Source organism: Pseudonaja textilis, chromosome 1 (assembly GCF_049901715.1).
Source record: "Pseudonaja textilis isolate UNSWEBS1 chromosome 1, rPseTex1.2, whole genome shotgun sequence".
Classification (NCBI taxonomy): domain Eukaryota; kingdom Metazoa; phylum Chordata; class Lepidosauria; order Squamata; family Elapidae; genus Pseudonaja; species Pseudonaja textilis.
The window spans coordinates 27,257,579-27,283,550 of NC_141990.1; the positions used below are offsets into that span (position 1 = coordinate 27,257,579).

At 38.1% G+C, this 25,972-nt stretch overlaps 1 protein-coding gene across 4 annotated transcripts in view; it reads right to left on the reverse strand.

Moving 5' to 3' along the window:
- Positions 1 to 1,445: 1,445 nt before the first annotated feature.
- Positions 1,446 to 25,972, reverse strand: part of KIF13B (kinesin family member 13B) — a 142,528-nt gene continuing 118,001 nt past the window's right edge. For 3 of the 4 annotated variants that reach the window (XM_026715918.2, XM_087929880.1, XM_087929894.1), the window contains 5 exons: positions 20,628 to 20,730; positions 19,691 to 19,824; positions 11,679 to 11,741; positions 8,290 to 9,322; positions 1,446 to 6,923 (listed from right to left, as the gene is read on the reverse strand). In XM_026715918.2, the coding sequence (XP_026571703.1) occupies positions 6,625 to 6,923; positions 8,290 to 9,322; positions 11,679 to 11,741; positions 19,691 to 19,824; positions 20,628 to 20,730 (1,632 nt within the window). In that variant the 3' untranslated portion in view covers positions 1,446 to 6,624. The remainder of the gene's footprint in view (positions 6,924 to 8,289; positions 9,323 to 11,678; positions 11,742 to 19,690; positions 19,825 to 20,627; positions 20,731 to 25,972) is intronic. The other variant, XM_087929888.1, reaches the window with a different exon arrangement.

Here is a 25,972-nt window from a genome sequence, read left to right on the forward strand (position 1 = left end):
CATGCCCACCAAGCCATGCCAACAGAACGGTAATAAATTTTTTTGAATCCCACCACTGATTAGAAGCTGCCCTAGATTCACCATACAAAACAAACTGGTGTAAACATGTAGGAAAACTGTATATTGTATGAGACAGTTGCTCCATCTAGTCAGCATCGAAGTATTTATGGAGAACTGCAGAACTGAGCATTAGATGCCCTGTGTTGTGAGATATTACAATGATGTATATTATATGGTTACTCTTAGCAAATGCAGCTGATTTATAAACTTTAGAAATCCTGGAAATCTCAGACTATTTTTACATACCGTGTTTCTCATATAATAAGGCTGGGTCTTATTTTTTTTTGAACCCCGAAAAAATGGCTGGGCTGTCTTTTCGGGGGTGACTTAATTCCCCCTGCCCCTTGCATCTTAGGGCAGGCGGCGATGGCTTGGATGTTGACCTTGGCGTTGGTGGGGCACTTTGTATCAGGGTCAACACAGGCAGCACCATATCCGGGTGTGCAACAAAAGTACTTCGTAACAGCAAGCCCCCCCCGCCATTTCCCCCCCATTTCGCATGTTTTAATATAGGCCTTACTTTGGGGAGAGGGGCTTAATTTCATTTCATGCCTATAAAACATGCTGGGACTTCCTATTGGGGGAGGCCGTATTGTTGGAGAAACAGGGTACATACATACATACATACATACACACAAAATCATGCTTGAATGAACAAATGAGTGGTGCAGTGGCCTAGAGATGGAGCTCACACCTCACAATCAGGAGGTTTTGAATTTGATTCTAGGTAGCAGCAGATATTTCTCTGGGCACAATGAATCTGCTACAAACCCTGCATTGGCGATAGGAAGGGCATCCATCCAGTAAACTGCTCAATTCAGTTGCCCCAACTCCACCCTGATGTAAGGGATTATGGGGTCATTAAAAGACAAAAAATATGCTTGAACAGTTAGGCATAATGAAAGAAACAACTAAATAATTAGTTTGAGTCCTTCAGAGACACGTTCTTCCAAATTATTTCAAAATTAACTAGTGCAGAGGTGGAGATACAAACTTCCTAGATTTTTGACAATGTTCAAGTCATTGATTAAACTAATTTAGGAGTGATTGGATAAGAGACCCACTAAACATTCAGAGGAAACATTCACCCACTAAACCCATTTACTCTTTCTAGCTTACTGGACATACTCTCAAAACTAAGCAAAGCAAATGGACATTTCATTAAAACAAGAATAAAACATGAAGGATGAATAGCATAGTGGCTTTTTTTGTGAAAGCACACATTGCACATACAGGTTAGTTGAAAGGGTTAAACATTTTCTTGTCAGATTAATGGAATGACATATGAGCTTTAAAGAAATATATTAGGTACGAAATTTGGAGAGAAATCCTAACTTAGACAGACCCTACATCAGGGCATGGGACATTGAAATACAGGAACGAGCTTGACAGAAGGAAAGTATTTTATTTAGGTAACATTTGTCACAGATATGGTACAATATTACAAGTTTAGTATATAATACAAGAGAGAGCATTACAAACTTTACACTTCATTACAAGAATCTTTGGATTTTAGCATCTTTTAAAAAGGTACAACCAACAATACTTCTGAAAACCAGTCTCAACATTTGCTCTTTATATACAGGCTCCCAACATTTACAAAATCGACAGACAAGAAACAGCTTCTCGAAAACAGGAAGTTAGTGTCCAGGCAATGAAATGCTTTGGGTAGCCTAGTGGATAGAGTTGCTTGGAAGGTGAACTTGCTTTCTAAACATAAGCTCATCTTCTGTTTGTAGGTCTTTCAGGATACCTTAAATGTGAACATCATGTTAGATGTGCAGTGATGAGAGTCATGAGAGGCCCTGCAAATACTGTCATGCTGAACAGAGTTCCATGTGGCTTTTGGCCTCATCTCAGTAAAAATGATTTTAAAATGCTGATACAAAATATTATTACTTTTATCACACTTTTCTGCCCAAAAGAAAGGCATTGGGACCCTGAAAAGAAACCGTGTAAGAACTGTAAAGAGATGCCATGAAGAATCTCTCAATTTTCAAGCAGACAGGATGATGCCTTAGATTGGAATCATGCAGGATCCTATATTCCACTGTGTGCCAGTTGTCATTATTAAACACTGCTTAGTATGTAACAGTGCCAAATCAATGGATGCAACACATTAGTTGGCACCAATCAAGATTATGAAGGGTGTGTGCTAATAAAAAAGGAAGAGTTATGTAGACGAGAATTATGTAATTTTTGCATTGATTAATTTAAATTCCATTTTGCCTTAAAGTAAGTGACAAGCAGCCTATTAGATAAAGATATGATAGAGGTTTCCATTCACACCCAGTGAACTTTGGGGCTACATGGGAGTTTGAACTTAGATCCTAAGAACTTTTAAGTGACAATTCCATACTATCTCAACATAAAGAGTTTTGTACATTGTCAGGGCAATTTACAAACAGAGCCATTATCGTAGTTTCACTAGAAGGAACTGTTCCAACTACATGGCTGACCTACTCATCACATGATATGGTCAATCTCCAGGTCTGATGTATTACAGACTGAAATAACACAGCCTCTTTATGAAGGTGCTATGGTGCACATGCTCGTCATGCACCATAGAGTTCTATTCTATTTCTATCCTATTCAATTTCTAGTCTTCGAATCTCTTCCATGAAGGTACGAACTTTGACAAAGAAAGATGATGGCAACCAAAACATTCTGAATCCATACACTTTGCAAAAAAACCCAAAACCCACAAGCTTGCAGTATAAGCCAATTGCCCTGCAAAGTGAGGGAAGCAGTAGACATGTGGGAGGTAATGGTCGACCAGTTTTTGAATTAAGGCACCATGGTTGTGGCCTGGTTAAAACGAAACAGCTGTAGCTATTGGAATTACATGTCATAAGACACAAGGCAGTGTCACAGATGCTTAACACAACTATTGTTTTGCTTAAAATGGCTGGATGCAAATCACGTGCAAAAGGAATGCAGTAGTAAATCAATTAGGTAACATTTTAGACACATTTTAATGTTTAAGACAGACTTCTTAGTTGCAGAGAAGTCTGGGATGGTGGTTTTAGCAGAGCACTTCAGAAAGCTTTTGCTTTAGAAGTTAATGGACGGAAACAAAAGGAATATTGTTTTCTAAACGGCACTACCAGAACCTCAACAATATTTCAAAAACCCATTTGAACAAGGGAATCACCTTTGTTAACACCGCTTCCTGAAGCTGGGGAAAACCTCTTAATCCATCAGAGCCATCCCTGCTCTATTTGCCTTAAGAACAGAAATAGAGCTTAATTGGGAGAAGGGGGAGGGAGAGAGAAGAATTTCACTATTGGAAAAGGCGGCTCTGTCTTATAAAGTTCATTTTTCCAGTCCAGAAAACCAGTGGGAATCTCTTTACCCCCTCAGTTTGCTTTTAAGTCAACACTTTTTTGTTTCCTCTTTCTTCACTATTTTTTCAAAAGAATCTTGAAAGCTGTTCTGCATTATAGATAGTGTACCTTGGTTGCTGAATAAAATACAGATTATATTGTTGGGAAAAGTGGACTCAGCATTTAGAGATGGAGAGAGAGAGAGAGCAGGTACAGAGATTATAGTGACCCCAAACCTACAAGTATCTAAATCAGGGTTTTTAAAACTGCATCCCATGGAAGCCTAGAGTTTTATGAAAACTTGATAGGGTTATGTGAGAGTCTAAGGGCAAAAATAAAAAGGTTCCCTCTCATACAGCCAGTTTTCTATCACCGGAACTCTCTCTTGATAAGGATCCTGGGATTTTTTTTAACTAATAGGTCCTATAATGTGGACTGAAAACATTTGAAAATCACTGTTCTAAAGAAACTCTAAATTGTCCACAGCCTGTCAACATTTCTTATGGGGTTAGCTCTGTTTTCCTTTAGGACAGGGGTGTCAAACTCACGGTGTCATGGTGGCATCATGTGACATATCGGGACTTTCCCCCCCTTCGCTAAACCAAGCGTGGGCGTGGCCAGCACGTGACACAGTTGGCCTGCCAGCCAGGAGTTTGACAGCCCTGCTTTAGGATAAAGTGCATGGGAAAGACTTGGAAAAGGCCTGCACATCATAATAATAATAATAATTCTTCTTTCTTTCTGCCTTTTTGTCTTTTTTTATCTACCTTTTCCTCTTTTTATTTTTATTAGTTGTTCATTTTTATATCCTTTGTAAAACTTTTAATAAAAATGATTAAAAAAATTAAAATTCAATAGTAGGCAGTTAAACAGAAAGTAGCCATCCAAGTTATAGTTGTAAGCAGGACAGTGTTTGGCCATTCTTCTAGTGTTTGTCACCCACCCAATAAAGCAGTCCTGAAGGAGGGCAGAAATCTAAGAACATTATTAGTGCATTGATTTTAACAAGGCTTCAATGTAATTTCATCCTGCCTGGATTGGCAGGAAGGTCTTTTAAGATTTCGAAATCGTCTTTCTTGTTGAAAAAAAAAGACCACTTGAAATCATGTAAATGTTCTACAACCATAAAATATATACACAAAGCAAGTGAGAAAATGGAAACTGCTAAGTGCTGCTACCAATTTCTTCATTCTCCTTAGCAGCAGCTTTAATTGTAAAACAGTTTTCTTCAGTTAGAAAATCAGATTAGTACAGAAGGAAGTCATTTAAGATGTAATAGTTAGATCAATTTCCTTAAGCTCACCAGTACAAAGAGAGTCTATTAGCAGCATATGGAAGGAGGATATAAAAATATAGGTCATGGGAATTTATATGCTACAAAGCAAGCCCTTAGAATAGTCCAGCAGCTCTCCTTCTCAGTCTCTGTTATCTTTTGGTGGCAACTGTGGAGCTGAAAGATTTTTCCTCTCATTGGCATCATTTAGGCACGTCTGCCATTGCCTAATATCCTCCATAAAATCCCTCTGCTCAATTCCCAACCATTTTACTTTGGATATTCCTGCCTTCTTCCAAAGGAGCATCAGAAGCCAGATTATCCAAGGCCAAACCCCTGGCCCATGTAACACAGCTTCCCGGCAATTGTTCTCCTGAGTCTTTGTTGAGCAAGGACCTTTCTCAGCGCTCTCCGTAGCTGGCTTCAACCTGGAACCTGCTGCAGGCAAAGCATCTGATTCACCCCTGAGCTATTTACCCTCATTTTAAAAATAGCTAAACCTCTTTCTATCTGGGCAACAAAGCTAATTTTATCTCCCTGGTGGGACTTATCCAACAGAGATTTTCAAGCCATGGAGAAGCCATTGCTGGTTAAAAGTTCTGCAGATAAGATCCAATTGCACCCATGGAAATTATGCACAGCATTCAAGTTGTGACCTCAAAATCCTGCAGGCACAAAAAACGTATATTCATTTTGAATTCACCCCCTCTTCTTCCATGGGAGGAAGACAGGGTGAGTATATGGAAAGAAGATGATTACCCTGAACCGTGTGTGTTTCTGTGCAACGGTAGGCAGTGGGTTGATTGTAAGTCGCAAGGGATTCCCTACGCTTCTCTTTAAAAAGAAAACAATAAATAACAAATAAATATATAGCTCTAGCAACATGGACACACATAGTTTAACCAGGTTTATCACTAGTGAAAATCCAGATCGTAAGGAAGGCCCACCTTACCTCTAGGGCTTTGAATTCCCTCTTTGTGTTATGTTACTTAAAACAAAGGCAAAGAATGCCAAATGCTGAGGTTTACTTTATAAATACAACAGCACTGAAGGGAATGCTGAAAATAATAATAATAATAATAATAGTAATAAAACCTTTAACATGAAACAATAACATCTGCCTGCCCAAGGTCCTTGGGGAAGGACATGATAGGTTGATAAAAAAGCCAAATCCGATCTAAACCTCTGTCTGACTGTGTAGCCAACCATAATAATAAACCACTAGAAGAAAAAAAATGCACTATTTACTCTTCCATTTAAATGGAAAAGGTCAGATATGTTAGACTGTAATCACAGATTGGATTGAGAATTTTAAAAGAAAAGAAAAGCAATGTGCATGTATGCTAGTCCCCAATCGTCATTCCAGTAGAACGAGGGACAATATTTCCCCACTGATATCAACAAGAACAGTTTAAAGATCATAAAAGAAGTCTTAAAGACAGGCACTTTTTCCAATAGGCTGTGATCTGCCAAATTCTATGATTCTCATTGGTTCACTGTGGTTTAATGATGAGACTTGGAAGGGCAACATTTTGCTAGTAAGCAGCATTTGGCAGTCTTTCTAAGAAAATAAGCCCTGCCAACATCTCTTATAGAAGACTTCCTTTGAATGGCTGGGGAATGAAAGGAGAGATTTGGAAAAACACACTGGGAAAGGTCACCATTTGCATCAAGAGCCTAATGTTACTCCATCATGACAAAGACCAACAAATTTCAGTAAAAGAAATCCAGAATACTCATATACTCTGACACACATCAACCATCTCCTCCAACTGGCTTAGTAGTGCAAAGAAAGGCCATTCAGGAAAGAAGGAAAGGAAGGAAAGGAAAGGAAAGGAAAGGAAAGGAAAGGAAAGGAAAGGGAAGGGAAGGGAAGGGAAGGGAAGGAAGGGAAGGAAGGAAGGAAGGGTCAGTTTCACACAGTAGTGTTGCGAGCCAGGCAGACATGCCCTTTGGGAGATGCTCTCAAGTAGCCCATGATTTCCTGTTTTCTGCATTCTTTTTACTTTTCTCAGTCCGTGGAACTGATCCTCCTTCTGTCTTGGCTAAAGCAGTCAAAGAAGCCAAGTTGGAGGCAGAGCCTGAGAAGGTGCCACTCCGCCGGTGCTCAGTTGCGGTCCCAGTTGTGCCCTGTAGTTTCATTCCAGCACTCCGCCGCCTTGCAGAACCTGTAGCTCTTTTGACTCGACTTGGCTTCACAAGGAGCCCATAGCCTGGATTGCATTTGAAGTACTGCCGGCCTCCAATTGAACCATCGTTCTTACCTTTGAGATAAAGAGATTTTCTTTGAAAAGGGTTGTTTCATTAAATCATGAAATAAATGCATCTTGGCTAAGGATACTGCCTAGTGGATGCTGGGCAATAGGTAGTTCAATAAAACATGTTGCTCGATGACATAGCACCCCCATGGCAGCATTTGGCTACACATCAGCACACAGGACACTTTCTCTACCACCAATAATGTTTCCTGGGCTCCATAAAAATTGCTTAGGAAAGTAAGCCTCTCCTTCCTGCTAACTGAGGTGGTAGTTGCACAAATTAATTCAGAGCAACGATACAGTCTTATAATAAACATTTTTATTTTCTATGGCATATTTTCAGCATGCTGCGTATTCAGCATATATTATCAAGGCTTTCATCTTGATATGGAAGCTCAGAAGTAGAGGCAGAAGTCCCTGTCCTTTGGAATATCCTCCCGCAAGAGACGAGGCAGGCCCCCACTCTCCTGGTCTTTGGGGAGAGTCTGAAGACTCATATGGGGCTTGCAGAGAACCAAAAAAAACCAAAACCCTTCTATTTAGTTAGTGCCTCAAAGTCCCTCACTCCCCTCTTTTAACTTTAATAATTCTATCCTTGACTGCTTCTTCTTATTGATAGAACATTTTACATGACTTTTCTGATTTTAACTGTACACCATCTAGAGTTATTTTATTTACCTAAAACCCAATAAATGAATGAATGAATTCAAATATAATATCATATGTTTTCAAGTTTTCTTTGCCATTCAAAATACAAAGTTAAGCCTAGTGGAATTGCATTTTCACAATCAGTGCTTCTGGTCATATGAAGCTGCCCACTATTGCCTCTTCTGGCTAATTCGCCAGGCTTTTAAATGGGAGATAGTTGCAAATTGAACCAGACTAATTGAACTCATCCACAAATCTTGTGGATGCAAATGTGGGTTATGCCACTCAGTAAAGAAATCCTTTACAGTCAGACAGATTTCCATGTATGCTCTGGATGAGTCACCCTATTTCCAATCACTTTTGTTGAAGGAACTGTATCTGAATGCAGGTTGATTCCCCTTTTCAGTAGAGATTAATCCAGGGGATGATGAACCTATCCAAGTGGAAGGTGGCAGAATTTCAAACAGTACTGGACATTAAGGAGAAAGGCTCACCAAACTGGTGACTTTTTCCACCTGCACTGCTCTACGTGCCTTAAGAAAAATTTCTATGTGCGACTGACCTACACTGGAGAACAGTGAAAGAAACTAGACAGACTTCAATAAGAGATAAAGGTCTGAGGGAATCACCCGTGGATCGAGGGAAACAAAAACAACCACCGAAGCCAGCCACTACCATTTCCTGCACACCTTACTGCATCCCAACAACATTTCTCAACACTTACCTGATGGCAAATCCAACTCAACTCCAACCCAGGTTCCCTCCTGGAAGTCTGTTGGACCAACATATCTCACAGTGCCTATTTTATTCGTGCCAACAGTTACATATTCGCCTTCTTTCAGCCAGTCTGGGATTTCATTGGTTTCTTCTGAGTCAGATGCTGCTGCATCCAACTTCTCTTCAGAACCAGCATCTACGCTGTTGTTCTGGTCTTCTGAGTCTTCTGAATTCTGTCTGCTCTTTTCTTCCTCTGAACACAAAGAAGCTCCCGGATCCCCACTCAACATACTGGAGAAGGACTTGAGTTCTGATGTTCGTACTCTTTGGATTTTGAAGGGAGAAGTTGTAGTGCTGGACTGAGAAGGCAGGTCAACCGTAGCTGGAGATTTTGAAGGTCCTGTTTTATAAATGGGAACCTCCTTTGGGACAGAAGGAGGGCTCTCTGATGGTAATAAGATGGTTGTCTGTGTCAATTGTATTTGTTTCTTATTAGGAGAGATAGAACAGCAATGTGTATCTTCAGTAACTAGGGAGGGAGAAACCTGATCATCATTTAGAGCAATAGCAGAATCAACAGATCTTGATTTTAAGTTGCCATTATAGCTCATTTTCTCATTGTCTATTTGATCATCTTTAAGGCCAGGGAGAACTGGATCCCTCTTTGGAAGAGAATGGCAACATTGAGAAGCTAAATCAGAACATGATTTTATAGGATTATCTGTTGAAGACACCACCTTAGGAGTTTTTGAAATTGAGGGGGCATCATTTGTGGTGGAGGTCTGACTACTGGGTTGAAGATGGGGGTCGTTTCCTGATGCAAGTGCTTCAGAAAGGGTTGCTGTAGAAACACTGTGAGAGAAGTATCCACTGGAGGCTTCACTCAAGGGACTTGGTGGACCTTCTTGAGAATCTTGTGCTTGGATGTCCACTGTGGACTGCTGTAAAGGCACTTTGGTTGGTTTTTCAAGGTTCTTCCCCAACTCTGTCAACTGCAAAGCCACCTCAAAAGGTCCTTTGCTTCCTTGTCCCTCGGTAACCTGAAGCAGAAAAGGGTCAGAGATTGTCAAACTTACATTTAGGAAAACAGAAAACAACACAACAAAGATAAACTATACATTTGTTTAACTTCGGTTGCCATATCTGAAGAGGCTTGCCACATTTTGATTTATATTTTGAAGGAAGTTGAAGATGAAAGATGGATTTGGGTAAGGGCAAACAAGAGCAGCCTTCCTGCATCATCCAAGATCCATCTGGTTTTTCATCCCATTTCTAAAAATGCTTAGTCAGAGGTGAAGGGAATGCCCTGTGTCCTTTGATTCCCCAGTATCTAGGGTTCTGAGATACAGTTTCTGTAATTTAAAGAAGCAGAGAGAGCATATTAATCTACTTGTACTTCCTTGTGCTGTTGTTGTTTTTTTCCCTTCCAGGAAGCATATATGTCCCCCACTATATAATGGTATGTGGGGAAAACCATGGGGGCAAAATGACACTGCCAAGGGTATGGCCGAGTAAGAAACAACATACTGCAGCTGGATAGTGGGCTCACAAATACAGTTTTTCAGGCTATTAAGGTTGGCAAGGGAAGAATTGTATTTTCATTTTAATGCAGCTTTACAATAAAATGAAATTAGCTGATCTGGTCATGTTTCCTATCAGGTCTACTTCGTAAGGTTGACATACTGTCTGCAATTGCGATTGGACCTATAGTACATGGACAGAGAGAAGGAAGTCCAGTATATCATGCAGGAATTCTTAAGAGTATACCAACAACTCAGAGGCCTTGCATTCATTAATACAAAATGTCCATAAATTCCTTTCCCCATCCCTATGAAGGAAGCTTCACCCATTATTCAAAATGTGAGAATTCTCATAGTCTGAAGAAGACTATGATTTGGGATAAGAGACATTCAAAATTAACAATTTTAGGATACATTGATATCCAGAGTGGATGAATGTATCACCTTATGGAATTACACATTTTATAGGCTCATTTATTGTTTTATCTTCTGCATTTTATAGCTTGTAATCCACTTTGCGATCCTTAGGGTGGTGGGGAAACTAAAAATACATTAATAAATAAGTATGTAGAAATAAATAGCATGAATAACACATACCAATGAGTGTGTGGCTTATTTCTATGCTAGAGCATTAACAGGCTCAAAGGAGGCAGTCTGGCTAATAGGCTGAAGGTCTAGTAGGATTAATATATAAATGCATATAGCACATGAAATATGACTCCTATTATTTACTAAAAGATCATTTATATTACAGAAAGATATGTTTGCTGTTTGAAAGAGGCAATTTATGTGAAGTGGGAAACAAGCCAGATTTATAAGTCTCTCCCAGTTATTTGGCTTAATTTACAGAAGGCATAAATCATCATTTCCAAGTCAAGTATCACCTTGTGTAACTCCATATGCCAAAAATGGCTTCCTTCCCAAATGTGTTAACCGCAACACTACAAATCCACAACTTTCAGAATTAATGACTCTTTCTATGCTTAACAGTTCATAATATGCATATGATATATATACCCCCACATGCATATATACACAATATAATAAATATGAAGTAGCACCAGCCAACTTTGAAAAAACATGGGCTTTTGCCAGCCCATGCCTTCAGCAAACTCTTGACATCATGAGGATTTTTTTCAATGTCTCCTGATAAACTTTGCTGCATGTCTATTCCCTATTCCAGTCAACAACTTTAGACCATTGATTTAAGATCACATGGAAAGGAATGTTTCTGCAGAAGAAGGTGCAGTCCTTACAAGAGGACCTTGGAGGATAGAAAGATAGTTAACTATAGTGCGGTAGATGCAACTAAAGCAAGGAGACTCCAAGGTGATATTTGCAAAGGAAGAATTATAAGAAAAATTGTGAATCACCTGATATTATGCAGACTAAATGTGCTATTATCTGAGATAAGGAGATACAGCCCTCAAACCTGGCTTCCTGTTTCTTATTCCATTGGATACCTACAACATGGAATACTGTTTACTTGGCATAGTGCTGTGGTTGTGCACTTGCTGGCTTTTGGACACACTAGTGATGACATTACAATAGAATAGTGATAATTCAACAAGTCTTAGATCTTTTTATGTGAAAACTGAGCAATTAGAATATCTGGCTCATGCAGGATCAAGTTGGATTTCCCTTTCTGACACTGAAAGCTTAATATGCATAGGGGCTTAGGATAATTCATAGACAAATGTCTCCAATCTACACCATGAATGTATAAATAACTATAACAGCTTTTTGCATGTTTGGAGAACTCAGTTCTTTATTGATTCTGATAGTAGTTGTGGAATTACTGTTGCCTCCCAGCTCCATGTAACAACAATGTTACAATGTTACAATTCAGCACCATGGACAGTTCAGAAGGACCCACCTGTTGGGTTTTTGCGGGACTGGCATCAATCCTGGCAGGCTGAACCATAATTCGTGGGACTGGCTGCAATAAGAAAAGATGTTCCTTTTGTATTAATCCCTGAATGACTGTAAAAATTCTCAAACAACAGTAGAAAGTTACTTATTTTACAGGCATCATATTTTAGGCATAATGAGTCCTGGTAGCCCAGTTCCCTTAAAATCCTAAATAGCATTTTTTTTGTGCTGTAAATAAGGGGCTTCATTCTTTATGTGCAAATTAAGCTGTTCCAATTTGCTCATCAGAGTTAAAAACCTAAGCTCAATGAGAACACAGTATTTCCCAATTATTTCAAACTGTAGTTATTGCAGCTACTTCCAGTATCAATATGCTGAAAATAATACTCCCCTAGTATCAGTTGTGCCTGCCCCCCCCCCCCAGCATCTCTCCAAGTATTTTCAGTCAGTTTGCCTGACATTTAGTGTAGTATAATTTTTTGAATTGAGCATTCTTGTTACTAATTTCCTTCAGCATTTCCTAAGCATGCTCTACGGTGCTTTTTTCTAAAGGTACAAATAAATTTATATCTCCACCCAACCCAAGAATATTTGATGAACCATTTGTAATACTTTTCCTTGAAGACAATATATTTCCAGTGCTTGAAAATTTGCATTTTTCAATTCATCTTTTTTTAAACTGTAAAGGTTTTCCAACAACAAAGTAGTATTGTAAAAAAGTCTCCTAAAAGTGATAATTAAAACCTCCCTTTATTAAAAGCTAGCAAAAAAATGGATTCTTAAGACGGTAAACTTCTTAAAAATGGAATGAACTAGCAATTTATTTATGCATATTTATTTTGGAGAAGTTGTGATTAGCTCAACAACACAGCGAACTGCTTAAAGACCACTGTAAAAATTGTTGAAGAATCGGTCAGACTCAACTTGCGACCTCAACACATTACGATAGAAATTCTGGTCCCGATTGTGGTTGTAAGCTGAGGACTACCTGCACTTGACAAGCTCTTCTTCAAAGATGGGAAATTTCCCTGCCATCCCAATTTTTTACTTTGGTTCTTCAGAACATGGGCTGAAAACCTGCAGTGAAGGTCAAACAGAACCTTCTCTCTCTTTCCTTTGAAGTGAACTCATTTCTTTCAACTGCTGCTATAACAAAAGCAGTTTCTTAATTTCCCTCACAGAACACCAATGTCTGTTTGTTTCTTGGTCTCTTGTCCTTGCCGTTTCCATGAATGCAGAAACTTACAAATATCCATCCCTCATTTGCCCTCAGAAAATGTTACATCACTTTAATTTTTTAATCTTCCCTTTTTAAAAAGAAATCCGCTGCTGAAGTCAGTTTTCACTTTCCAGCTAGAGCTCTTCTAACACATTAATTGCTTGCTAATAAATAACCTTCCATTTCTGTAACACCCAAGAGTATCCGCATTGTGGCAAAATCACCAACTACAGTAAGCCTTCAGCACTGTAAAGCCATAATTTCCATTTGCAGTAATCAAATTTTTTCGCAAGCAGAACAGGAAGATTGTTTGGTCTCTTTTAAGATTCCTCTGAACACTTGACCCTCCATTTGGGAGATTGCTAGTATATTTTTTCTACTATCCAAAGCACATTACTTCCCATTGTATTCCCACTCCATAATTAACTGTGGGGTATCTTTTTTTTTTTTCTACTGGCATTTCACAGTTGCTGTTTCTTCAGAGATTGTTCACATTGGACAAGATCCTTCTTAGCTTTTGCATTTTTATTGATGCACATAAACGCCCACATATATTTCTTTTATGCTAACAAAGAATGAATATTGGATTATAATATAATATAATCTTTGCTATTCTGAGGTGCTGTATGGTAGCTGCAGAGATTCCCCAGAATTCCAAGATAAAAGGAAAGAACTTAAAGAGCAAAAGATGTTCATAGGAATAGAGAAATATCTTTTGGGAAAAGAGTAATAAGAGAACAGATACCGATAGTAACTAAGAGGCTGAATCCATGACTTTTTCTTCTCCTCCCTATGGTGCTACCATCAGGTACATCTATAGTTCCTTTTTCATATTGGGAGAGTTAAAGCAGGGTAACCAAAAGCAAATTAGAACACAGTATCCAAACCAGAACTCCAACAACAAAATCTGCATGTCTGGAGAGCACATCAAGCTTATGGATAGATTTGTAAGATCTCCCCTGAAGTTTGGAGTTCTTCTCCCTTCTAGTTATGGATCAACTCCACATTGTGTGATGGATATTGTCAAATTCCCAGGGGAGAGGGTAGGCATTCTGAAGCAGCAAAAGACAACACAGTTTAAATGGTTTGCATGAGAGAAAGAGGGTGAAAATGGCCTTTTCCTATTACTTGTCAGCTCTATATATGATGCACACGATCTGCTTTAGTCTGGCAAGATTTCTATCCATAGGTGACAATACTAAAGAAATAAGCTCAGAAAAATCTCAATGTTTCTTTCTTCGTTTTGGGGGCCTAACACATTGTTTCTTCTTCACAAATATTTGATTTGTGCCATAAATGCAGTTGAAAGTGGGATACGTTGAGGACTAGGGTTTCTTCAAAGATTTTGATCTCTCAAAATGAAAATTGTTATCCATCACTTCTCCATAACCATAAAGTGACCAAACATTTTAAAGAAATAAACTGTAGAATGCACTCAACATGATCTAATGACTATTGTCAGATTTGAACATGGAATGGCAGAAATTGAGAGCAAACATTTGATCTCATTGCTGAGCACAGTGGGATGGTGCTACAATCTGGATTATATATAATCAGACCACCATGATACAAGCATGCAACAGCTTTACAAGAAGGCATCCTGGAAGTCATGGTTATTTTTAAAAAATTTCTATACCAGCTTTCCAAACAAAGTCTATTTCAAGTGTCAAATGGGATGAGAAATTTTAAAAAAAATAATTATGAAAGAAATAAATTAGAAATTCAAATAATGGGGTAAAAATTATGAAAACAGAGAGGACTGAATAGAATAAAAATCCATTTCACTGATTTCAGGCTAGGACTTTATATAGAGACAGCCTTTGTTGCACTTGTTGATGATCTGAGATGGAGCCAGGGTGGAAGTGGTGAATTAATCCTTATGTTCATTGGTTTCTCACTGGCTTTTGATACCACTGACTACAATACCTTCTGGGCTAACTCTGGGGATTGGAAATAGGGAGCACTGTTTTATTGTGGTTCTCTTACTTCTTCCAGGGCAGGTTCCAGTTTCCCTATTGTGGTATTTGCCAAATAAAATGAGGTTTCCTCTGAGATCCAGGTGGCTCTCACCAGAAGGTTCTCCCAGGCCCTGGGTGTATAGTAATGTCTATAACTGGATCTGCCCATCCTGATTATTCCTATGTTCTCTATTTGGATTACATCTTTCTATGCTATGAACTGTCAGGTAACATGTACGTTAAATAAAATAAATAAATAAATAAATGAGTAATGATTTAGATAAAAATTAGATAAAAAGTTCTACTGCAGTATAAAAGTTTTATGTTTCATTGTGACATAAAATTCAGTAATATATTAGCAAAGTTTTAGAAAAGATTTTATTAAACAGCGGAGTGAAAAGATAACAAAGCAAACACCTCTCTGAAAACCACTCCAAGATTGCAGTGCTTTTGTGTCAAATCCATTTTTTCCTGTGAGGGAGAGTGGGACCTTCACACTTCATCAGCCTTTTATCTTTATTTTTTTATGATTTACTGATTTTCTTGAAATATCTTTGTTTGATTGTTCTGAGCCATCCAGAGTCATTGAGAGTTGGGCGACATACAGGTTTACTTCATCATCATCATCATCACCCACCCACCCCGCTCAAATTAAGCGTGAAGGTGGACTGGGAAGATCGATGGAGGCAAACTAATTCCCACGCCTAAAACTATGTAACAATCCTGGAAACATTTTCAGCCATTTCACAGGTTTGGGGGTGCTTTTAAAAGGATAGAATGTGAGTAGTTCCTGTTCCATTTTTACCTATAACTTAGAAGTCCCAATTTCTTGTAATACTCCAAAAGGCCAGAATGCAAATTGGCATCCATGAGCTCTTAAAATACTGCCTGCTTCTATATCAGGAGATTCATCACTGCAATAATCCGGTTGCTCTGCCTTCAGATTTTGTGCTTCTTTTGCCGAAGACTTTCTAATGCACACACGCTGCAATGGATTCTCAAGAATAGGTAGTTATTGGTTTGTTATGACAAGCCTGAAAATTTTGATTCTTACAGTCAGGTAGGATCCTCAACACTCTTTTCATTTAGGACTTGAACTGTTTCTCGGATGGCCAATGTATGTATTCAGCACATATTATGACTTTCCTTCTCTATCATCCTTACCATCTAAAATATTCTTTGCATGTAGACAATGAGCAAGTCAAGGAATGCATACAGTTAGTAACATGGCTTCCTGATAGCTATTATTTCACATGCAAAGAATATTTTTTCCCACCACAACCATCATCCAGGACAATTTTTATATATAACTTTTTGGGATTGGGGCTGATGCTAGAGACCAGATTAGAGAACGAGATTCCATAGGAAATGCTGCTGTCACCATGATCATTATCATCTTATGGTGAATTAGTATAACTGTCCTCTATTATAGGCCCAAGGAAAGCCAACAGAATACCCTCCATTCCACCAGCAGCACTATTTAAACGTATTGATAACACTTAAGCACCCAGCACTTTCATCTAATGTGATTTATGAAAACATCAGTTCCAGCAACAATAGTAAAATTTATGATGAGCACTTAGTGCATTTGTGTATTGCCAAGTAGAAAATGCACTTCTATTTTTAAGCCATGATTCTATTCCTCATCCCTCAGCTTCACTCAGATAATCCTCATAAGATAAGGTGGTAAAGGAAATGCTAGTGATCATGATAGAAATGGGAATTTGCAACTATGAGGTAAGGAGAATATTTATATCTTGCTTAGGAATTTTTGGTGGACATATGTTAGGAACCCTGATATCAACTTGGTTCTGAAAATGAATAAAACCATGAATTGTTAAGAAGCAAACTAACACCTAGGAACGAACTTCCAAGTCCAGAAATTTATTTCTGAGGAAATTATCATACATTTTATTGCTTTCTCATCTAAAGCTAACCTTCTAAAATCCCAAAGGACCACACTGACTTGAAATTGGTAATTATATTTCCAACAAGTCTGGCTGACACCTTCTCAGAATAAGCTGAATTACAAGCATCTCCACAGCGGAGGGAGGATGGATAGAGTCATCAATGGTCTTACACTACCTTCTAAATTTAAATGACCTCTTCTTCTTGCCAGATGCTCCCCCCGCCCACAAAAAAGTTTACTGTTTGATTAAGATGGTTCTAGTTCAGATGAAACTAAAGGGAATATGAAATACTCAACGTAAGATCTAAGTGTTTTTAAAGAAGATAGACTTTATAGTTGCTATGTATGAATTGTCCCTTATGGATTTTGCACATGCTGTTTATCAAAGTATTACTTCACAGAAAGAGTAATGGAAACATGGAACCAAATTCCAGCAGAGCTAGTGGATCAATCATCACTATCTGAATTTAAACATGTTTGGGATAAACACATGTCCATCATTCAACAAAAAAATAAAAAAATATATAAAACATAAAAATAATTAAAAATAATAAATACAAAATTGATACAACAACAAAACCTCAAAGGGCAGTCCACTAGGTCTTTTTCTGCTGTCAGTTTTCTATGTTTCTATGTTTGACTTGGTAATGTTTTTTGCATATTTCTGTTAAGATCACCTCCCTTACTCTCTTTATTTAGCAAATTTTCTAAAAAATTAATTGCAAGTTATTGCAATTCTATGAAGAATCAAAAGAGGAGATGAAATGTGTTACACTTTTAAAAGACAATGTTTTTTATTTTCAAAAAGAGTTTTAAGGAGTGAATATTGCCTATGAACGCTTCAATTTTGTGAAGCAACGAATCTGAAAAACTGAAGTAGATAATTTTTTGCTAGCCAAGAGCCACATTTAATACTTTTACAGAAGATGAACCCACAAAGAGAATGGGACCACATCATAGGCATTTAGAGAGAGAAAACTGGAGGTTGCTTTATATGTTAACTATCATCTGCTTGCTTTACAGATTGTGTTTCTGTTTTCATGACTTCCACATTCAAATGGCAAGCAACTGTGCTTCCAAATTTTAGGAATCATGTTTCAAGGTGGCTTCAAGAATTGCAAACAGATGAGCTGAAGCTACATGTTACTTATCACTTCTGCAAATGAAAGTATTAATACTAAAGTAGTTATGGACCAAGCCTCTGAAAAGATGACATAACTTTTAATATGCTTATCATTTTCCCCAATTTTCTATAAAACAGTATCAACTTTTTTCTTGAGAAATGAAGACCATTTTTGTGATGCTCTTCCGAATTACTATTTCCTGAAGGTCAGCTCAGAACTTGTGCCTGACTGCTACTAATTTGAAATTCACACTGGAGACCTGGAGCTCTGAACTTTTCTAATTGAGGTTTTTTTTCCAGCTTTCTAAAATAGCTACTGCATATGCTGATTTGGCAACTCAAATAACTACTTTTAAAGCCATGTTTGCAAGTGTAATACAATTACAGATTATACTGAAATGCCACTGCTTCAAACGTCTCTTTCTTTCCCTTACAAAGGCATGACACAAAGAAAATGAACATAGATACATAGATACATACATATGAAAAATGAGCCCATCTAGAACATTTGCACAAACAAAAGCAAACAAAATGTGCATAATAGAAATGTCAGCTTAAGTCACTTAAATACCTCAGGAGCTTGCTGGGGACATTCAAAAGACCAGTGACTGCACTAAAAGAAAACTCAATCTAAACAGGGAAAATCAATTTGATGTTTTAGACATTAACCTATCAACTTTAATCACACTGATAATGCAATACAAGGATGGCTTCTAACTCCCGCTCTTCTAAGGATGACTTCTAAAATAATCACATTATTCCCCTCTTAAAAGGCCCAGCTACTCTTTCTGTGGGATGTTTTGTAGCTTGTCAGTAACTTTTTATGGATGGCTCTACTCCAAGTTATTATACACAAACTAAGATGTTTATTATTCCAAAGATGCTGATAATCTTTCAGCAATCTTTATTAATTGATGGGGCCATATTTTAGTTTTCTTCCGATTACTTCTTTTTCCTACACTTCCCCCATGGTAAGAGATCAAAGAGATCCTTACCTATTTTGAACAGCGAATGGAATCAGACTGAAACAATTCAATGCATAGTTTGTGATTCTGAACTAGGTTTTCTAAAATGATACTTTTCAGATGTGTTCAGATTACAATTCTCAAAATACGACAGTAGTGTCATAAGATCCAGAAGGGCTTCATAATATATTAAGTACAATTAAAGGTTTTAAATCTTCTTTTCTTTGTTGCTACTATTATTAGTATTAGCTATTTATAATATTTTTGTGTTTATTAGTTAAAAAACATGAATGTATTAGTAACAGAAGAGTGGTTATAATCCAACGTGAAAATAAATGGCGTATATTGTGAATTATTTAGTACTTAGGATGTGACAAGGTGTGAATATGTGACTAGTACTAGCCAATAATGATTTTTAGGACTCATCAATTGGACAACAAATGTAAAAAACTATGTGTTATTATTTGTTTCTGTATTTTTGAAATTGTATGTTTTTAAATTTGTAAATAAAGTTGTTTTTAAAACTTTAAAAAAAAAAAAGACCCAGAAGGGCATCAGGCTGGAGAAGCCAAAAAACTTCACAAAACTGTAATACCAACTACAATCTATTGAGTCATTAGTAACCAATCTTGGGGAATCACATTGTGTTTTGCTTCCCAAATTGTACATTGTACTGAAATGTACACATGGAATATGACATGGTAAGTTTTTTTTAAAAAAGAACACCATTGTGGTTGAACAATCGTTTGGTAACCTCAGGAATCCACTCTAAACTCCATTCACTGGTGAACAACTTCGTTTTTATTCTTGCCTGCAACCCTCTAAATAGAATGCTCTTGTACCTGCTGTGCAAGGAGAGAGGTCTGCCTGCCCTTTTTTTCATCTCTAACAGGAAACAGAGATTTGAGCAACTTTGGCATCTGAGGCATGAGGGACTTCACTGGATTCAAGTAAGAGGCAGCCAGACTACTGAGTCCTGAACAAGACAAATAAACAAATTCACAATGCTGCTACCTGTCTCTTGAACATCCACAATATTATTGAAGTCTACTCTGAACCATTTCTGAATGTAGGGGCTGGCTTTGCTTAATGTTTAACTTGGCTGCCAAGAAACAACCATGAAATTTCCTGCCATTGTTTTGGTGGAAAAATACATAAATTCTGTGCAAGCCCTTCCATCCAAGGGAATCTGACCTTGCTCATGACATTAAATCATAAGCGTCTATCCAATGTGGTGCTCATTCACCAAAAGAAATTAGAAACTGTTTCAAAGGTATGTCCCCTATTTGCCCAAAAGGATCTTATACTTTTATATAAAACCAGGGGAGGGAGGAGGAATCTACAGCTGCAGTGGCTAGTGTCAACCAGCAAAACGACTTCAGCTGAAGCCATTCTTTCTCATGCTTACTCCTTGATTGTTTCTTGGTTGCCATTCACAGAGGGAGGGATGGGGGAACTTAGGAATGTGATGTCTCAGTCACTAGTCAAATCTACAAACTGGCATGTGAACCAAAGTCATGTCAATGGAAACCTGTTGGAGCAGGAAGTTGTGGCTGGCATGATTGGCCCATGTGACCTAAAAGACTCTGCGGGGTGGGAAAATCCTACTCTTTTAACTATCCCTAAGTGTGGGGGCTATTTAGAGCTAGCTTCACCTTTCTAAGTGCAGCTAAAGGGTTTCTTGAACTTGCACAAAGTGTCCGAGTCCTGACTTCCCTGGGTTTATCATCTGGAACAATAACAGCTAGTTCACATCACTGATCTGCCCTAAATTTTTACCTTGGTCTGTAGAACCATTTTGGTGAGTTGACCCATGGAGACTTGCACTGGACCTGGATTCTGTTGAAATCTGAGAAATATCTTGCTGGCTTTCCCATCGACTCTGGAATTATTAATATACATATATATTTGTACAATGATCATATTGAAAGTAGCAACCACTCAAACAATTTGAAAAATACTGAAACATACAATGAAACAAGAACAGAAACCTATTAATATCCCATGCTGCAAAGGGAAGGCACAGGCCCACTTCATGCTTTTCTGAGCCATAGGTTAAGATCTAAAAGGCCCTGTTGTAAACTGTAGCCAAATCTAAGCAGATCTAGGTCTGATCAGGGCCTTTATAGAAGACATCTGGCAATATTATTTATAGAACATTGAGTTTAGCAATAGCAATAGCACTTAGACTTATACACCGCTTCACAGTGCTTTTACAGCCCTCTCTAAGCATATTAACAGAATCAGCCTATTTCCCCCACCAATCTGGGTCCTCATCTGGAAGAATGGAAGGCTGAGTCAACCTTGAGCCTGGTGAAATTTGAACTGCCAAATTGTAGGCAGCCAGCAGAAGTAGCCTGCAGTACTGCACTCTAACCACTGTACACCATAGTATACCTACGTGAATGCAATAATTAAGGTACATGTCACCTTTCCCCACTGTGGCACTTTTCAATGGACCTTGCATGGACCTTGACTCACAGAATTTTCAGCTATCAACATGTTAGCTCGGGAATTCTGGGCATTGATGTTTAACCATCCAGAGGAAGCAATGCTTCAGAAAGATTAACAAAGTTAATTGTGCTATACTTCTTCTGTTGTGTTTCCCTAAGAGAACAGCCCTATATCAGAAGTACTTAGAACTTTATGTCCTGAGAAAAGTACAATTTCTTGTCGCTTAATATTCTGATGGAGCTGTACTATTCAGATTGAGGGAAAAAAGTGCAATGAGGTTGAACATCTAGTACTCTCTTGAGTCGTGTGTCAGAACTAAGATTCAGGGCATGTTTAACAGAGAGGCTGAACTTACAGTCTAGCTACTGATAGAACCTCTTGCCCTTCATTATTAATTTATAATTGTTGGCATAAAACGGGCACTCCAAAGCACCATTTAATAAGACAGCCTCTGTCTGTACAATTGCAATCAATGGAAAAAGCATCTGTAACACTTGGTACACCTGCACTAGAATCCTAAAGGAGCTACTGAGTTGGCAAGCATTCATTCTGAAAAAGGGACAGAGTTATCTTTTTTCACTGTAATCTTAGAGGCTATCTCAAAGTCTATGGAAAGTCCAAGGGATGTAATTTAACAACCACTAGGTAATGAACCCTAAACAACTGTTGAGGCTTTTGCAAGTGAATCATACAAAAGAAAGAGGAAAAGTACAATGCAAGAAATTTCTGACTACGGCAGAGTGGAAACCAATTGAAATTATTTTATTGCAATGCAGCCACAACATTCTACTACGAATGAAGTTGTTTGTTCAATGTGGTGGGTACCAAGACCAACACTTGATGATATCTGAACAACCCACTTTCAGTTCTTACAAAAGTTGATGCTCTTTATGATTCAACCTGCCTAGGTTTTCCCCATATTCTCTCTTCTTCTGAAGTAGATAAAAGAGACAGAAGGATGGCTATGTTTTCCACAAAAAGTCTGTAACAAGGAAAGAACTTATTCATTACTTATCTAAAGAAATGTTTGCCAAATGACTGGGCACCAAGATCAGACTTCATTAAACTAATTCTCATCAGTCCATTTAAGAACATCATGCTCTCAGTCTCACACTGGGACAAAGTCATTACAGAGATACCTTGGCATCTTCCAAATAAACCTTATAATTCTATGCCTTCTTCCTACAAACTCCACCAATTGTTATTCATCCCATGTATAGAACTGCCCCCATTATGCAGCTCAGAGAAGATTTCCTACACGGTCCATCCACCACTCTGGGAAACAGGATGGTTCTTTAACTAGATCTTGGTCTGCTCCAGCAAAGCAACTTACTAGAGGGATCTCTAACCTGTAAAAAAAAAATGAAGCAACAACCAGGGTTGCTCAAACTGAACTGTGGGCAAAATAAAGTATCCATTTAAATGGAGGTCCACTGAATCCACTCATTCTGAAAACATTTTTTTTGCATTATTCTGCCATGAAAATTAAATGTTATCAACCAGAATATTTTTTAAAATGACAAATCCAGTATATGAATTCTATTTTTTAGAAAGATTCAGTAACTTATTATTACTTATTTTCATACTGTCACCCACCTCACAAACAACACCTAAAGATGATAAAAACAATAGTAACAAATAGTAAAACCTGCTGTGGTTGCTGAGGGTATGCCATATTTTTTAAATTCTGGTGACCACAGACACTTCACATTTTCAAATTGGCGACCTGTGGGCCAGATGTGTCATGTGCAGGCCACACCCACCTCAGCTCCGCGAAGGGGAAAAAAACATTGCTATACGTCACATGACGACAATGTGACATGTCTAGTTTGACACAGGTGCCATAAAATATCCTTAGCTTTCCCTTTGGTCATCAGTAGTTAAAAAAAAAATCAGGATTTTATTTGATCTGTGCAACTCTCCTTTCTACTTTCACTGTCTTGAATTCTGCATGGTTAACTACTTCATTTTGACATAACTGCTTGCAGCTAGTGATCAACAAAACCAAAGCCACTCATACAAAATAGGCAATGGAAACTCAGTAAAAGTCCTGGGAATCCATGCCAGTCTGGGAATGGAAAATCATCATCTGATAATTCAATGGCTTACAAAAGTTTGCAAGTTATATCAATATAGCATGGCTAAACCAGATAACTGTGGTTTCTGCTGAAGCGTGGTACTAACCTTGAATTAAGCTTTCCGTGAAACACACTGGAAGGAGTTAGAAAACAGATGTATATGCTACTGCACTGTATAATCTGACACATCATAGACTTATGATGTATGACTGCATCACTGAAGGAGTGGATGAATAAAAACCACTTCCTTGTGGCTTGAGTTTCAAGCTAGCCATCTACTAAAACCATTCTAACTCTTCAATGTGCACTGAATGCCATCTATAGGTATGCATAAATCCTAGCTGGATTTATGGACAGAACAGTTCAGGAGCAGCCAATTTGGCCAAGCAAACTAATCTCACATTGCAGGCTCCCTAAGGTAGGTTATACTTACTAGACCAACTGGAATGTATCAGCTGTAAATTCAATAGAAGTTTAAAAAGGTACACTACTTCATTCTACAGTGATGTAATTTCTGAAATTCACTTACACAAGTGGGAATGATTATATGCTTAAATGGCTTCTCTTTCTTTTGCACACTGTCTTGCGCATATGAAAAGATAACAAATAAATTATTTAAATAAGTAAATGAATTAAGCAGATATATGGAGAATCGGTGTATAACCCAGAAACATTGAGTCTTGTGCCACTTTAAAGATTTACAAATATATTATTGGATGGATGTCCATAGAACACAGTCTATCAAATGCCTATTACATGGTTTGATGAATATTCAGAAAAGAATACATCACATTACACTCCATACATGTAATAAAATGGACTGTCATCCAGAAAAGATTATGCTAATAGCATTTGTTAGTTTTTAAAGTGATAGCAGACTTTCTGCTGTTTGTGTTGCAAAATACTAATATAAACACCACTCTGCTTTCCATTCTTAGTTGTTCTATTGCACTGCTATCGGGGCAATTCATGGGAGAGATATTTCTTTTCAGGCCTTGCTTGTGCTGTTTCTATAGAAATCTGTCTGGCCACTATTAGAACCAGGATGCCATTCCTCTGGTCTGATTCAGCAGTCCTCATGTATATTACAACATGCATACAATTGAATGAGTTCATGTTCATTCTTCATTTTCTGTTTGTTATCAGTAAAGTTTAGATTGTAAATTCCTTGAGATAAATAGCTAACCTTTTTGATTTAGATAACTTTCTTATGTTTCTTGTACTTTGATGGCTCTATACCAGTGCGTGCTATTTATGGACACATTTCAGACCTCTCCAACTGCTCAGATAAAGCAGGCAAGCTCTCTGCTTCAGAACCAAGGCCATTTCCAGACCAAGATTGCATACCACCACATTCAGAAATATTACCTTTATGCTAGGTTAATGAAGCAAAGAGGAAAAAAGGAAGCACAGTGGCAGCAAATCCAAAGCAGAGTGTTAGGATTAGAGCTAAGTCATAGAAGACCATGAAAAAGCACTCCAGAAAGGGATACTGTATTTATTCTGTTTATTAGATAATTCTAATGAATTTGTTACCTCTGCCACGACCTTGGGACACTGAGACAACATATGCAATGAGGGATGGATATCGTTGAAGGGTTAAGAAACAAATAAATGCATAAAAAAAAGGAAAGGGAAACAATGAAGATTCAGATTATGAATTAATCTTCCTGCTGAAAATGCTGTTGTTCAAGGACTCTTGAACTATTTGTGGGTTCTTTGGAATTCGGTAGTCAACTACAAACACTAAAAAACAAGGAGACTTTGAAATTATCTAGAGATGAACAAAAGTATAAATACTCCTACTTGGTCATGATTTCCCCTCCAAAAGATTTACCAGCTTTTGTTAAACTGGGAACTCTCATTCATATAACAAACTTACATTATGAAATTTCAATATCTTCCACATGGGCCTTGGCTAAAAATAGAACCAAGCCCCTACCGTGATATTAAAAGAATCACATAATAACTCTGGACCAACAGTGGACTTGATCATGTGTCCCATTAGAAGACTGATCCAAAATTTATGCCCAAAGATATAGCTGAAAATTAGGAAAGTTATAATTCCCTTTATCATTACAATAGTCATACTTGAAAAAAAAGAGAGAAAAGAAGAGAAAGAGGAGGAAAAAAAGAAATTAAAGGCAGAAATGAAACAAGGCTCTGCTGACATCGAAGCCTGGAGTGGTGGCAGCTGACTGAGGCTCCTGAAGGCCCCAGGCCTCTACTTCAGGCTCAGTCTTGGTGATGCTGCTGGGTGCTGCTGCACTGGGTAGCCTACATTATGGAGGACATAGGCAGATGTGGGAAGCTGGGAAGCATTTCTCAGCTGCAGTGGTGGTGCTAGGGCTGAAGTTAAGGCTTGGGGCAGTGATAGCTGGCTGAGAGTGCTGAGACCCCCAAGTCTCTACTTTAGGCCCTGACATGGGCCTGGTGCTGCTGCCAAATGCTACATTGCAAAGCTAGTAGGCTGAGGTTGCTATGACTTTGCACCCCACTGCACCACACACATATACACACCCCAGCTTGTGCATGGCCTGTTTGTGTGGCCTACACTGAGCTCCCACTCCTTGAGACATACCCTTACATTCC